This window comes from Mytilus californianus, unplaced genomic scaffold (genome assembly GCF_021869535.1).
Source record: "Mytilus californianus isolate M0D057914Y unplaced genomic scaffold, xbMytCali1.0.p SCAF_6, whole genome shotgun sequence".
In the NCBI taxonomy this organism is placed as follows: domain Eukaryota; kingdom Metazoa; phylum Mollusca; class Bivalvia; order Mytilida; family Mytilidae; genus Mytilus; species Mytilus californianus.
Window position 1 is genome coordinate 83,455,582 of NW_026262712.1, and position 16,971 is coordinate 83,472,552.

Here is a 16,971-nt window from a genome sequence, read left to right on the forward strand (position 1 = left end):
CCTTTTACTTTTGAAAATCATAATTGATTTCTGTTGAGTAAAGTACATGGAATTTCAAAGGAAATTTAACCTGAATACTGGATTTTATTGTTTTTTTTGTTGTTGTGTTGTTGCTTTGCTGACTCACTGAAGCATATCTGACATATCCGTTTATTCAGAATTTGCATTGAATGACATTTACATTTTGTCTCTGCTAGATATGTGTACATTGGGCTTGTCGAATTCCATTTAAAGAAGGGTACAATTTTGTTTCTCAAATAACATTTATTTTTATTTTGAAAGTTCGTAGTCATTTTCTTTCGCTTGCATACAATTATGTTCAATACATAGGATGTCGTTGTGAAGACCAAAGAATGACGACAAAAAATAGGACAACGAAGATCTGAGTACCTTTAAACGATGTATATATAAAAAAGAAACTAAACAATTTTACTAGTTGGTAAAGGTATAAATCAAATCAAATAAGATTGAGTGAATTTTGAACCGACATACATAATAAATAAATTAAAGACATGCATATTATATACAGTGCATGCAGACACAACAAGACAACACAAGACATACAACAAATATAAATCAGTGAAGAATTTGAAAACAATTATATCTTTTCATTCTTGCAATTACTTCGAACTTTTTACATGTGCTGTCTGATTGACATACACCAGTCATTGAAGTATACACTGGTTACTGACGTGTACGCCACTAATTCACCACATATTAAATTCCCGAATTAAAAAAAATACATAAAGTTTGAAGTAACTTTAAGATCAGTTTTGATTCGAGAAATGTAGAATTATGCTTTTTATGAAAGAAACCCCTAAAAAAGAGGACAAAGAAAAGAAAAATGGTTGGTGCCTTACCGTATCCTTGTTCTTGGTGTGTCTGGATGATAGGATCATTTTTTGAAAGCTTTGGGATTTTACTTCCTGGTGGTAATAGGTATAGCTTCATCCGATAACTACTGGGCTGAGGTCCTGGTTTCATTTTCAACCTTGTAATTCCTGGTATTTCTTTAGGTAATCTTCTGAGATACGGTGGTAGCATACTTTGGTCAAAGTTAAATCCATAATCCTGTTCATCACTGTGAGTCTTCAACATCTCATCGAACATTTCTTGATTTTGTGATTCTAAAATATGCAGTCAAGAAAATGTAGTTAGTGTGCATTTCTTTAAAAAAATCATATCCAGGTCTGTATACAAATGCCTGTGTTGAATAAGACATACATGATTTCCGTATAACACTTAGTAAATTTAGTGCGAATAACTCTTTTGTTCGCTTTCTTTAAAGGGATAACCATTGGATATTTTTGCAGACGGAATATTCATTCTCATCAGTTGCTTTGTCGGCTGATTTATTTCGTATACAACTATTCCCTGCATTTTGTGGGTAGAATAATTTCAAGTTATACATTTTCCTCTTGTTTTGGGCAAGATTTTGTCCAGTTCTTTCCAAAAAACATCCCCTCTCCCATCCCCACTAAAGTCTAAAATGATCGTCCCCTAAATTGCAACATTTACCGGTATTGTACTATTTTTTTTGCGAATCAATGATTAATAAAACAACTTGAAAAAGACATTTTTCATACACTTCAGAAAAAAAAGCCATTTCAAACTATGGAATTGCATTCACTCCCATTCAAACTCAAAACAGGCAGTTTTTTTATTCAACCTATGTGATATCGATGAATTAAATCCTTAAAAAAATGTTTGGAAAGCAATAACAAGATAGCGTTAAAACTCCGCTGTCCACTTGTTTCCATCATAATCACACTGTGCACTAGGGAATACATTTTGTAACCACTTCTAAATCTAATCTTAATAAAGATCATTCTACAAATGTGTTGGTAATATGTAATTTATTTTTATATTTAAAGCCTTAGAACGGTTCGAAGGTTAATAAATTTCAAACTACATAAATAAATATAGACTACAAAATGACTATACTTTTTTCAAAAATTAAAATACAGGGATATACATCTGATAATTACAATCATGTTACAACAGTGTGACAGATGGCGTTGCCAAACAAGGAAGGACAAGCAGGCGAGTAAATCAAGACGATGAACATTTTTTGGAAATCTAACTTCAATCATTTTTTTAAAAAGTCAAAGCATCATGGATGTTGTGATCCAGTCAATTTTGTAGCTAGTCTGAAATTCTTCTGACCATACTTTCAATATTTCTTTTGTTATTTTCATTTCCATAATCTCACTGTAAAATTTCTATTCTATTGCCCAAAGATGGATAACTTGCAATATTGATGCAAATTGTTTTAGTATTTCAGTTGAAGACACTGTCAGATTTTATTACATCTTCTTTTTTTTTTAGAAACTTTTGAAATTCAATGATTTTGACAAGAATGTTAAGGGAAAACTTCAAATGTGTAGCATATTTTTTTATATTCCATTAATAATAATTGGCAAACAAATTTCCAGAAAGAGGCATTAAAAATGCCCTTTCTCAACAACAACAAAAATAAATAACTAATTTTTATTTGAATTGATGTTCATTCTTCATTAAGGAAAACATCCTCTGCCTGTTTTCAAATATACATGTACAAATACTTAATGCTGAGATAATTCCAATTACTGCTAAACTGTAATATAATGGGGAATATACAAATAAGATTATTGCAGAAAATGCTCAGAAAGAGTTGTGCAGTTGTGTGTTTATTGTTTCAACCAAATTACTGATAATTATGACTTAAATCGGGCCCACTTAAATAGACCTTAATTATTAACTTATGTCAGATGATTATGACACTGATTTTACAAATGAACAAGCATTCTGAGAGTATTGCATGGCAATACATAGTCCCCTACCGGATAAAAATTCGTTTTAACATAGTACTCTAACATTAGATATGGTCCAGAGTTATGGTCCATAACTCTAGACTAAATTATCAGACCGGAACAAAATTCGAACTTGATCTGTAACTTGTCATGATAAAACAATATACCAAATATCAAATCAATATCTTCAAGCATGAAGAAAAAAGTGTGGAAAGCTGATTTGCCGGACTGACAGAAGGACAGACAGACAGACAGACGGACAGACAGACAGACAGACAGACAGACAGACAGACAGACAGACGGACAGACAGACAGACGGACGGAGTGCAAACCTAAAGTCCCCTTCGACTTCGTCGGTAGGGGACTATTTAAAATCTGGTTGCATTTTTTATACATATTTTATTTTTAGTCTTTAAATTCTTTGAAAAAAAAAACACATCTTATCAATCAGTCAGCTTTCACACAAAATTAACAGAATAATTTTATGTAGTGTTGAGTAAAATAAATAATAGGTACACTATTGAGGTCAAGATTTTGTGTATTCAGTTAGATGCAGTGTAATAAATTGAATACACAAATTCTTGACCTCTATACCAGTATGATTATCAACTGTCATGATATATTAACTGTGGTTAATTAAGACTGCATTTGAGTGGAGTTGAATCCAATTAATACTTACACCTTTTAGTGTAATTGTTTGAAAATCGTGACAGTTGTCTATCATACTGGTCTGGTATTGTGTCAATACTCTTATTTGCCTAATGAAAGAATGTGGGAATCAACTCTGATATCAATACACATCTTGAACCAAATTTTATTCAATGGCTTACAGGAATATAAAATACTGATAAAACACTATCATTATTGTTATCAACTGCTTAAATTTGATAAATCACATTTTCCACATTAATTAATAAATGGCAATTTAATATCAATTTTGATTTACAAAGGAACTATATGCAAGTGTATATCTAAAATAAAGTTGTTCGCCCAACTTTTTCTTAATTTAAGGACAAATAACATATCAAAAGTTGGCAGTTAATGAGTAAGATCGTGTATAAAGTTTCTGCAAGTCATAGAAACACAAAATTATTTTCATGATATGTCTTAAACTTGGAATTTTGCACCATCTCCAAATCCGGAGTGATCACATAGATCCAGCATTGATGAATCAAAAACTTTTATAAAGATTTTTAGGAAACATTCTTTCAATTATTTCTGAAAAGCATTTTTTTAGATTTTTTAATTCCTCCAAGGAGCCGATTATACGTTTCTGTGTAAATTCTTTTTGAATTGGTATAATTCCTGACAAAAAACATGATTATGTTTTCCTTAAACCATATAAATGCATACCTTTCGATATTGTTTTAATTAAGACAAACAATGTAAAAGGAAAAACGAATTTTAAATTTTCAATATAAAAATGAGGAGATGTGGTTTGATTGCGAATGGGACAATTATCAACCAACGACAATATGACAAGGGTGTGAAGACTTATATACAGGTCGTCGTATGACCCTTGAAAATGCGCAAAACTCATATCGTACTGTAAGACATAAAAGGCCCCGGGATGACAAAATATGAAACATTCAAAGAAGAAAACCAACAACCTGATATAGACTAAAACTGGTTAACAGGTTACTGGATTTGACAGGCACATAAAGAATGTCACGGGGTTAAACATGTTTGTGAGAACTCAATTCCCCTACAATTGTACAGTGGTATAAAAAAGAAGATCATTTAGTTTTTCATGACGGTGTAGAAAAAATTTGATCACTACACAGCCATACGTATGAGTAGTATGTATGGCAATCCATTCCTTACTTCTCTCGGTGGCTTATGTGTTTTTATCCAGATAAAACAAGACTTACTTATTTATTGTCAAATCATGACACGCCAGATCTTAAATTCTATCTGAGAAAAAAATCCTGTTTTAAAATGTCAAATACCTTCAGTTTGTAACGTTCTACTTTGATGCTCGATGGAATAGCCATGTTGACCACTTGATTTCTTATATTCCAAAACATTTAAATTTGTTAAGAAAACTTAAGTACCGACTTCGTAGTAAACATTCGAAAAAACTTTATCTAGTATTTATAAGACTAATTTTAAAGCGGATGACCGTGAGGGCATTCCGGTGTTATGTTGCCACAGACATTTCTACCCACGTGACTTGCGTTTTTGACTGATAACTGAACGTATTTCGTAAAATTACGCGGATATTATCGAGTGCAAAATAACATTCCTTGTCGCTTTTTATATATTAATTTCATCAATAAATATTCATGAAAATATTTTTTAAGAACATAGAAAAATGATATGAAAATTTTTTGTCGCGAGAAATATATATATCAATAACAAATCAAGAATACCGAAAATTTTGTGTTAACGCATGCGGAAGAATATCTCAAGAACGTTTTGCAACAAACGCGGGAAAATATGAACGCCTACTCAAACCCAATCTAATAGAAAAACGAATTATTACAGAAGAGTGTCCACCATGCACTTGCACTGCACTATCATTAGAATAGTAGAATAGAATGATATACAAATGGATGAAAATTATATATAACTGTTATACAAATATCAATTCAATATAATATATAACAACAAACCAGAGTATACTGATAACAAATTATTATATCACTACAATATAATAGTTATTACGGTGGTGTTGAATTCCCTGTCATTTATTCATCATCCACACAGGAACTTGTCTCAAAAAAATATATCTATGTACCTTAACCTAACTTTCAGGTATAGAGATGTGATTTTTTTTTCTGAGACAAGTGCTTGTGACCATCCACCAGAACTTGCGGTCATCCGATGTTCAGTACTTCAGTACTTTGATTGAATATGCAAGTGAGGTTTAGGGTAATTGTTAAATATGATTTACTAATACACTGGAAGTTTTACAGTAACAAGCCACTTGAGAAGTAACTTGTTTGCCTACTTTTACAAGAACCAAAATGTGTGTATGAAGAAGTTGGGTGGAAATCTTTAGTTGAAAGGAGGAGAAGACGAAAATTACAAATATTTTATAATATTCAACATAAACAAGCTCCGGATTATGTATGCGATCTTATTCCACCCTGTGTACAGAGCACAACCGTATGCATATATCCTTTGGGAAATGGCGATGTTATTATCTGGGACTGTTATACTAATAGTATAATAGTCCCAGGTATTATTGTTCATTTCTGTAGATTACATATTGTATCAATTCTAAAAGAATCTTTTATACCATACAACCGTGGAAAAATACTGATTTGTCCCTTCAAATTCAAAAGCGAATTATACAGTACCCTTTTAATAAATACAATATCTATTAATGGTACCATATTTTTCAAACCATCCATTCCTAGTTATTCCAATGTTTCAAACTGATTCGTTCATCCTTTTCATTCTTTTTACTACACTCTTCGAAGCAGAAATATTAAATATTTAAACAAAACAAAGACCAAACAGAATTATATGCATTGTATTCTTTACTGCATGGAACCCCTAGTTTAGAAGTAAAACATACTTGCCCAATCTAAAATCATTTACATAAAACATATGTCGACCTAATAAAAATGACTACTTTGATATGCTGAGACATGAATTTCCTATTCCTTTTTCAAAATTATTACTGTACCCTTGTTCAGATACACATGGACAGTGTTTTATTTCATGTCAGTAGTTTTTAACATTCTGCAATCTACGATTATTTCCGTTCATTTTTACCAAATAATTTACAAATATTTTAACAATAATGTGTTCTTGTTCAAAATTCAATTTACAACACAAAAGAATATGAGAAACGTCTTTATTCTTTGTGAACTGAAAAATAACTGACAAACAAGGAATGTCTTCAGTAACGGAGCAATCACAATTTCTCTTCAATCTTCAAGCCGGTTCGTTCCATACTGGATTATCATTCTGCAAAATTGGATTACGATCCTGCAAGAAAAATAGAAAATTGGTATAAGGCAAGCTGTTGGAACCTCTCAAAATTCTGAAACGTGCAATTCGATCTCTGTACAAACTCATATTAAAATTTGAAGTCGACATTTGTTTTAAAATTTGCCTTATACTCTTAAATCAGAATGCTAACTCGTATAACTTGAAAAAACGAGCTTTTGCTAGGCCTTTCTATTATTTTACAATTACTATATTTGATATTGTTAGTTTTCTTTAATGAGCATGCACATTGCAATTATTCACACATCATTGTCCTTTGGTCTAAATGAATAGTTATCTCATTGGCAATCAAACAACGTAACTTTTTCATATACACGTACCATGCATTTGATCTCACTCCATTCCAATTTTTTCAACTTTGCTATTTCTGTTATTTTAATAGAGTAGTTAGTTATGTCCGATAAAAAAGGAATGCATAGTTTTCTTAAATAAAACACCAGTACTTACTTCATTCATCTTAATGATGACAGTACCCTGGTATTTAATGGCCTTGAAATAGGCAGTTTTAAATGGCACGGGCCTCAATCTTTTGTTTTGATCTACTGTGTACAATGTGAAATCTTTGTCTTCCAGCAAAGGGTATAGATCCCGAATAGACTCTTTAAAATCTTCATCTGACAGATCAAGATTCCATGACCACGGTTTTGCGTGCATCTTTTCTCTGTTGTAATACTGCGCTGGATATCCTGAAAATAAGACAAAAAAAGACACTGAACGTCATTTGTATATTCTATTCATTTGTATATTCTATTCATATTCTATTCATTTGTATATTCTATTCATTTGTATATTGTACACGAATGAACGTTTATCATAATGTTGTGTTAATTGCATTTACTTTATTTACATGTAGATAACAACGAACACGTTAAAGAAGTATAAATTAATAGTTTGAATTAAAAATTGGATGAATAGAATAGAGAATGGATTCGGGGAATCTTATTTTATTAATTTTTTCACGTAGTTGTGTGTTTTGATAATGTTCGGTTGTTGTATGATGATAACAAGTAAGTGATGACTTTACATTTTGCATTCCAAATAAAAAAGGCATTAATCTTTTTGTGACTCAAAGCTTTAAAACAATATACGTTTTTTTTCCATCAACATAAGATGTTGAAAGTGTTGAAAGTACAAAATCACTCATACCACATCTTCTTATATCTAGGTATGTCATTTGAAAAAGTTGTAAATTTTGCTACCTACCAAAGCCTTGGTCTTGGTGAATTTGAATCAGTGGGTCGAGTTTAGACAAGGACGGCAATTTACTCCAATCTGGAAGAAAATAGAACTTCAATCTGACCATTGTAGGTTTGGGTCCAGGTCTTTGTTTTCCTCTTTCAGGTTTTGACCGTTGCACTGGAGCCAGTCGGAATTGTTGTCCCGCTGGGTCATTAGGATCTACGGTCAGTTTTAAATGTTGCAGTGCAGCTGAATTAATAGGATCAAAGTTCATGGTTGTATTACTATCATAAGCGATTATTTGTTCTGTATTTTGGATTGGTATTGATTCTTCTTTCCCTGTAAAGCGAATATCAAAAAGCCGTTATACATTTGCCTTTTTTTTAACCGAGTGATTTTAATAGTACAACTAGAACAAATCGTTTTTTTTTACATTTCTGTTGAGCCATATTACTATGATTTTCAATTTGTACTAACTCGTCGGAGTTCAGATTTGATTTTATGTACCTTATTTAGAAATATTCATAATATAAAAATAATGTACGCCAATAAGACAACTATCAACCATAGATAGACCAAAGCAGCAGTAGATTACAGTACGGCATTTAACAATGAACCAGAACCGTATAGTAAGTTATGTGAGGCTCCGATATGACAAAATGTTAAACAACACAAACGAGAAAACCAACGTCCTGATGAATGATAAAACAACAAAAGATAGAAAAATATGACAGAATAAAGTAGGATTGAATCAAGTATTCATACATCTTCAAAATGAAGTGCATGCAATACTTCAATAAATCTCAAATCACCAGAAGCATTACCTTTATTGTCGTGAAAACACTTCACAATAAAATGCATATTTTGCATAATATACATATATACTTATTGAAATTAATACGAGTTCTGCTTTGTACTAGACCGACAAGCTGAGACATAGTTTAGAGTTTAGAGTAGGAAGATTTTGAAACATGCAGGAAAGGTCTAAGCCAGTGAAGATTGTCTAATGAAATAATGACGAAGGATGGCTGTTTACCGTTCAAAGGTATTTTAAATGCATATTCAAGACGAGAATATGAGTCCTGCTTTGTACTAGACCGACAAGCTGAGACATAGTTTTAACGTGTTTAGAGTAGGAAGATTTTCAAACATATGCAGGAAAGGTCTAAGCCAGTGAAGATTGTCTAATGAAATAATGACGAAGGATGGCTGTTTACCGTTCAAAGGTAGTTTAAATGCATATTCAAGACGAGAATATGAGTCCTGCTTTGTACTAGACCGACAAGCTGAGACATAGTTTTAACGTGTTTAGAGTAGGAAGATTTTCAAACATATGCAGGAAAGGTCTAAGCCAGTGAAGATTGTCTAATGAAATAATGACGAAGGATGGCTGTTTACCGTTCAAAGGTAGTTTAAATGCATATTCAAGACGAGCATATGAGTCCTGCTTTGTACTAGACCGACAAGCTGAGACATATTTTTAACGTGCTAGTTTAAAAGATAGTAGACAACAATAAAATATGCCAAACTACCTGCAACATTCCGACTCAGGGCCGACCATCCTTTGCTCTAACTCATAAACACCGCGTGATCAGTTGAGAAGCAGCACATACTAATTTTCAAAACATTTGTTTGACCCGGCAGGAGATCGAACCCACGACCCATGAACAAGCTACCCCGAGGAGATAAAAGAACAAGCAAAAAATAATAGAAACATATAAATACTGCAATATGAAGATATTTTGAGAAAAAGTAATTCAAAATCCCAATTGTTTGGCCTATTTTGGATGTAAATATAAACACTTCAAAAGTAAAGCTTGACAACAGTCGTTCTATTTCACTTTATCGCTCGTTTATGAATCAGCTTGCAACTCTTTTAATCTTGCAAAAATTGCCTAATTGTGAGAGGTCAACTAAATATCTTACCGCAACTATTTCTCCCTTGGAACCAACGATAACAAAAATACTCTTAAGATAAGATTAACACCAGAAGTTTATTTCAATATTAAAAATAATACATAAACATACGAATAGAAAAGTGCATAAGACACAAATTTGACAGCTACAACATCAAATTATGATAAATATTAACACAGCATCAAGCATGGCACTTATTGATAAACAATTAAGAACACACAAAAATCGTCCACTTTATGGCTATCAATCAAATTTCAGTGTTCTTAAACAGCTTTGCTACGACTGATTGTCTATGACTTGTTCATATATCCACCAAGAAATGAACTAAATATATATATATAGTTAGATTTTAAATTCAGCACTAAAGAAAATAATCATTTGTTTACAACAAATAATTTTCAAAATCCCACCCATTAAGAAGTTTATAAAGTTCTTCCATATTGTTTAACGTAAATGGCCAAATAAATTGTATACGCCTAAAAGAAATTCAGAAACCCTTCAATAATATATATGTATATCTATCAAACAAACATATTGTCAATTGTCAATTTCAGACTAATCACTCATATAATGAAAGTCTGATTGGTGTTATTTTCTTCATCTTCACCACTTACAATCCTAAGTATGCGTTTGCTAAATTCAAAAGTGTAATCAGGTGAATGGGCATGTATACGGCGATAGACAGCCCGGAGGGCCGTATTTCTGTAATACAATTTAATGCCACATGGTCGACAGATGGTTGACAGTTTGCCACTGTGAACGTTCTTCCCTACAGGTGTAGGATTGTACCATACTGAACCTACACCGGATTTATCCGGCTGTTGGAAGAAAGCCTCGCTGCTCGGGTTTAATCTGGAGTAGTAATGTAACATACTTTGAACTGGACATAACTGGTTTCCCGGTTGTTCGTACATGCGCGACATGTGTCGATCCTTCGGAATTTTTTCATCGGCAATTCGATAGTATCGCCTATCATTATCATAATCTACTTCCAATATAAAAGAGCTCTTTTCAAGTTGTCTAAGCATCTTTCGACTTAACACGCCGAAGTATAAATTAACATCAACCCATACTTTATTCTGAAGACCCTCTGGTGTATCGCAAGACATACATGGCGACCTGTACAAGAGTTGTAAATGTTCATCTGAAATTGGGCGGTGAACAGCATCATCTGGAGCTGCCATTGAGGAAACATCAAAATTATGACACCATGATCTTAAAATCTGAGATGAAGATATGAATTCTGGATGAGTTTCAATATCTATATTTCTGTTGAAAGGAGGGTTATTCAGATAACGTGAAATCTCGCTCGGATAAGCCTCCAGAATATTAGACGGCAATCCTGACCTCACGCAAGTTTGGTAGAACTCTGTCAAGAACGAGTTGAGATACAATGGTAGCATGTCCTCAAAATAGATACTCTCCCCTTGTTGCCGTAGCCAATCTGTAAATAGAAACATCCATAAGAATTTTAACGTAAGACGAACCAAGACTGGATCCAAACACTAAATTATTCTACAGCGATCAAAATAGTGGTAAACGACTTTTTAAAATGCTGTGTGCATATCTGATGCGTTTAATATATTTTTTTCACATTTCATCTTCATAGTGAATGAAGATTTTAATAATCAGGAAATTAAGCGCTATAATGTTCTTCAATTATAAACTCTGCATACCTGAACCCAAGAAACAATCAAAATAAAGTAAGAAACAATTATAATAAAAATACTAGGTGTATTTTTAAGAATAAAAAATGTATGATATAATAAAAACTCATGCCGAACGTGTACAATAAGAGTTGTGACAGGGAGAACCATCATCGTTTATATAACAACGGTAAGAGGTTTTAAATGTTGATGTATTAAAATAATCCGGATATTCTATAGTATGAAAATGGCAAATAATGAAAATTATAAAAAACTTGATTTCAAAACAAGGATAGATGCTTAATTGAAAAAATCAAATACTGTCATTGTAAAAGCTTTATGTTCTGAGAATAGAATAACATACGTATTTTAAAAAATATATATTAAATAAGCCATTACGGTATGCCCATAAACAGGATGGTTCACTGGAAGAAAACAAAGACGAGAATAGAAGATTCAGAAGTTCTGGTAGTTAACTATAGCTTTTATAGAAGTATCAAGTTAGACCCTCAGCATAGAGAAATAAGACACATTAAAAAAAACATTTTGGGATAAAAATTTATCAAACTAACCTGCAACACAGAAATTCTGTATTTCTATTTACGAACGAAATTAATTATTAACTATTAAATTAACATCAAATGTTGTCTTTTCGTCAGCATTCGTTTGGTTGCACATTTTCCCGTCTTTTCGTGACATTATATTGGTTTTAAAACTGTCAAGGTGTTATTATTATGTTTCATCATCATTATTATTTTGATATAAAAAAGCATCGAAACGAACAACAACAATTTAATGTAATTATTAACAACGCAACAATTCCACACCCGCTCTTCAACGTCAGACACGCACCAACATTGTAATACAAGTTTCATATCAACAAAAACCTGATATCAATATGGCTCGATGAATTTCACTTTAAAAATTAACCCTGACATTTTCAAACTGGAAATCAAATAAATAAACATAATTTTTGCAAAGTGAAAGGACTGCTGAAAAGTAAATGTAAGATACAAAATGGCAGTCTGAAATACCGAAAGCTGGTGAATCTTTTAAAAACAAAGAAGTGTTTCTTGATACAGGAAATGATTGCTTGATTTTTTTGCGTTTAAAGTCACTTTCAGCATTATTGTGCTATTTCGTGGCGGTCAGTTTTTATTGGTGGAGGAAGCCGGAGTGCCCGGAGAGAACCACCGACCAATGGTAGTCCGAAATATCAAAAAGCTGGTGAATCTTTTGAAAACATAGAAGTGTTTCATGGTACAAGAGATGAATTAACAGTAATCATATAAAATAGCCTGAAGATGGGAGAACTTTTTGAGTAATTGTAAATTATGGTAAACTATCGTATCAATAGAGATTTCGCTAAAATGGTTCGGATCTGTTCTGTGGTATAAGATGGAATTCATCATTTCTTTAAATAAAGCCTTTTACTGCATGATATCAGAATTACTTAGAAGTAACTGTTGTGGTTCAATCGATGCTTTATTCTGCTGTTAAACTTATTTTCCTTTATATTCTAATGAGTATTTTATTCCCAATCGGTGATATTTGCTGCCTAATGTTTTATCTATTTGAATGAAAAATAAACTCATTTCGAAAAAAATCCTCTTTAATTGGTGCTCAAAATATAGGAAAGCCGAAAGCTTCAAAAGTTTAAGAGAAATAACAACTTTTCCTCATAAAAAGGAAGCCAAAACCAAGTAAGGGACATTTCTATATTGGGATTTTTCAAAATTGCACACCTTTAAGTAAACTCAGAAAATGTCTGAAGTATCAATACCAAAGTAAAATCATACCAGTACAAATGCAGTAGCTACGATGCTAATAGTACTATCGGTAGTTCATCAGCAATGCCATCGACCTGAGCTTCCATCGATCACCACGTAAAAAAGTGCGTCTGCTTGTGAGCTGCTTCTAAGCACATATTGTTTTTAACTTTTTATTATTATTATTTCTTTGGTTCTTTGGAAGAACTTCGAACATCAGAACAAATCTGACGTACATCTTTTCTTTGTGCCCCGTCCCTCTTTACGAGACCATAATGGACCTATCCTTTATTCTAGAATACATTAACAACACTCATTACGTACTAATATAACTTCTATTGAACATTACAACACGATTTATTTTCATTTGACTTCACTGTTACTCGACATTTCAGGGACACTAACCCCTAAAAAGGTTGTGAGATTTTGTCATGCTCATCCATTTTACACTTAGCTACTTTAGTTTTCCAGATAACAGACACTATCTGCGACAAATCGGTAAAAAATTATATTCAAGGGGCAATAACTCAAAAACGACGACATCGAATTTAACTGACAATTTCAAATATACAGATATGTTCATGGTCATCATCTTTGCTTTTTTTTTTAAATAGAAAATTCTGAAATTAAGAGGGGAGATTATGGTATGATGGGAGATTATGGTATGATGGGAGATTATGGTATGATGGGAGATTATGGTATGATGGTTACTTTAGTAATGTCATTTACACCCTTTGGTTTTCGAAACAAAAGCCAAGAGCTACCAATAGAATAAATCGGATTGACGGATTTTTCTGCACTTTTTCGGTGGAAATATCTTGTCGTCGGCCCTGACCCTTTCTGCATTTTTGCTCTCATTTCTTTTTTCCTAAATATTCTAGAAAAAATATGTGTCTGTACAGATGCAATGACTACTAAGCGGGTGACAACCTCGAGGACTAACATTCCACAAGCAGCAATATCGACCCAGTGTTAGTAAATGAAAAAAACACTTTATAAATTCCGTGCTTCCGAAGCGCTTTTCTGTATTTACATTCATCGGGAAAGCTCAAATCTAAACACTTAAAACAAAGGGGTGTATAGATACGTAGAATCGTTAAGAGCTTAAGGCCAAAATGAACTTTTAAAAAGAATAGTGAAATACGTATAAGGTCAACATTGCGTATGTTTACCAAAAAAGATTTCCTTTTATTCATATTGAATTCACTTTGACGAATACCCAAATTTCCTTTTATTCATACTGAACAAATTTGTTTATCACAGATTACCAAAGATCTGTTGTCAACACCAAATTCCTGAAAGGAAAACCATATTATGATATAAACCAATGCATTCAATTGGATTATGAACATTTCCGTCTATTTGTAAATTTTTGACTCTGAGCTATTCCGATGAAAGTAAATAATTGTTTTATCTAAAACTATATAGACTCGTGGGGGCAATTTAGACCTTACATATATAGACAAGACTCCATTGATGCGGACCGTATGTTGAACTCTTGTTTTTGTGTGTCGTTGGGTTACTGTCTCAGTGTAAAAAATATTCATATCTCGGCTTGCCTTTGAGGAAAGGTAGCAGTGGACGAGACGTCCCACCGACCATGGGTCAAACATCAAAGGGCCGCGGTTTGCCATCGGGGAAAGGTAGCAGATACATTTACTAGATACTTCCTTTAACCTAGAAATATGCACAGAATGCTGCAATTCGATAGGTTTCACTTTATTAACTCAGTATGTACTCTTGTAGTTTTAGATATATTTTGTGCATTCTTTCAAGATATTGAAATATCCTTAAACAAATAAAAGAGTTGCACACATTTTCGTAGCACCATTAAACTGCTTTAAAATTGTTTGTCTTAATTTTAATTCTTGTCAAGTTTTTTCAAATTTGTCAGTGGTCTTTCTACACTTCCCACGTAGCACCATTAAACTGCTTTAAAATTGTTTGTCTTAACTTGAATTCTTGTCAAGTTTTTCAAATTTGTCAGTGGTCTTTCTACACTTCCCATTGATAGCTATCCAAACTTTTTCTGCATTTGCCTTCTTCATCATGAAATTTGGAAATTGTAAGTTAATTTGAGATACGATTGCCGTCAATTTATTTGGATCTAGTTTTCCTTTTGTTTGTTCTCTTCCTGTAGTTTTGCCAGTGACATTTTTATGTAGCAATTCTTTCTCTGTAAAAAGAATACCCATTAGCTTTACAGCAAGTGTCGGAGGTGATTTGAAACATTTGCTGAAAATTGCATAGTACTGATCATAATCCATTTCAAACTCTGATCCACCAATCAGCATTGATTTAGGATTTTCCTTTGAAAGGATGACCTTTGGATCTGTTGTTGGTATATAAAATGAAGTTGGTCCTTCATCGGACGCGGTATCAACAGACAAACGTAATACATTGCTTACATCGTGTTGTACTGCAGCAACAATTTCTGATATATTATCAACAACATCCTGTAGTTTTAATTGGTTTTCCATAATATCTCGGTTCTGATGATCGATAATAGCTATCTGTTCCGAAATAGTGGTAATGAGTGGTTCTCTAGTATGTTCGGTTGAACGATTGGCATAATATGCCGAAGAAAAGAGCGATTCAGTTGATCCTTCGTTGTTGGTATTTTCAGTAATTCCTTTAAGTCTCAAGAATTCCTTATGTATTCCAACGTTTCTTGGAACCGGTATTTCTACTGGGTGCTCAATGTTGGCTGTCTCATTCTCGCTTTCTTTTGCCTCATCTTAAAAATAGAACAAAACTGCAGAATTACCCCCTCCGTATGTATGAAAAATTCAAATGCACATGCGGCTAGATAAATATATGGTTTGACCTATGTTTTCTAGGCTTATTTCTTTTGTTAGAAATTTTCAAACCCAGTATATGCAAACTTTACTTTCTATCTACAAAATTCATATTAAATGTTCTCCAATTGTTACTCGTTTGTCAATATATTTCACAAGTCTCTAGCTTCTGAATTAAAAAGTTTTTTTTTTTTGTGAAAACACAGTTCCTCGATTAAACCAATTTGCTCATTTAAGAACCCGTTCATAGACAATTGTGTACAAATTGTAGCTCACTATCATACCCAAACAAGCATTTTACCAAAATAACAACTCAATATTTCATTAGATTTTATTCGAAGCAAAAACCATGATGTAGATCTAACAGAGAAGAAAGGAGAATCAAGATTACAAGCATATGACGATAAATTCAACCCGACAATAACAACACATCTACATGTATCTCTAGTATCAGAAGAGCAAAACAATCTTTTGGAATATTTGTAGCCAAAAAAAGAAACATGTATACGTATCACCTGAAAATTGCGCCATTAGCCTCAAAACACAAAACGGATAATATTAAAGCAACGTGTATTTAATTGCAAATATTGCTGCATTCTTTAACAAATTTTTTAACCAATTCTTGAGCCCATATCCCCTGTGAAGCCCGAATAACAATTCTATCATATTGGAGTGTCCTGATTTCAACACTTATAACTATTTTTATCTTTGTTTTCCTTCACAGGGGATATGGGCCCAGATCCACTGTTTAGATAACCGATCAAATTGCAGGAATAACCAGGATATTTCACTACAGTATAATATATTTTTATAAAACGTCCTATGTAAAATTGGGCCTGCCAGGGTGGCCATCTTTGATTTTGAGCAAGGTCAGTGGATACAAATTTTAAAAGGAGCCATTTCAAGA

At 32.7% G+C, this 16,971-nt stretch overlaps 1 protein-coding gene across 4 annotated transcripts in view; it reads right to left on the reverse strand.

The window, feature by feature from the left end:
• LOC127705183 (nucleolar protein dao-5-like) overlaps positions 1-16,971 on the reverse strand; it is a 103,066-nt gene that overhangs the window by 9,624 nt on the left and 76,471 nt on the right. Inside the window, exons 5-7 of one of the 4 annotated variants that reach the window (XM_052209444.1) lie at positions 7,959-8,273; positions 7,203-7,441; positions 6,586-6,734 (exon numbers count right to left, since the gene is read on the reverse strand). The exons of 1 other annotated variant lie outside the window; for it this stretch is intronic. In XM_052209444.1, coding sequence (XP_052065404.1) covers positions 6,681-6,734; positions 7,203-7,441; positions 7,959-8,273 — 608 coding nt within the window. In that variant the 3' untranslated portion in view covers positions 6,586-6,680. Of the gene's footprint in view, positions 1-860; positions 1,128-6,585; positions 6,735-7,202; positions 7,442-7,958; positions 8,274-9,909; positions 11,296-16,971 lie in introns of those variants that run through there. 2 more of the 4 variants (XM_052209446.1, XM_052209441.1) reach the window with 2 other exon arrangements.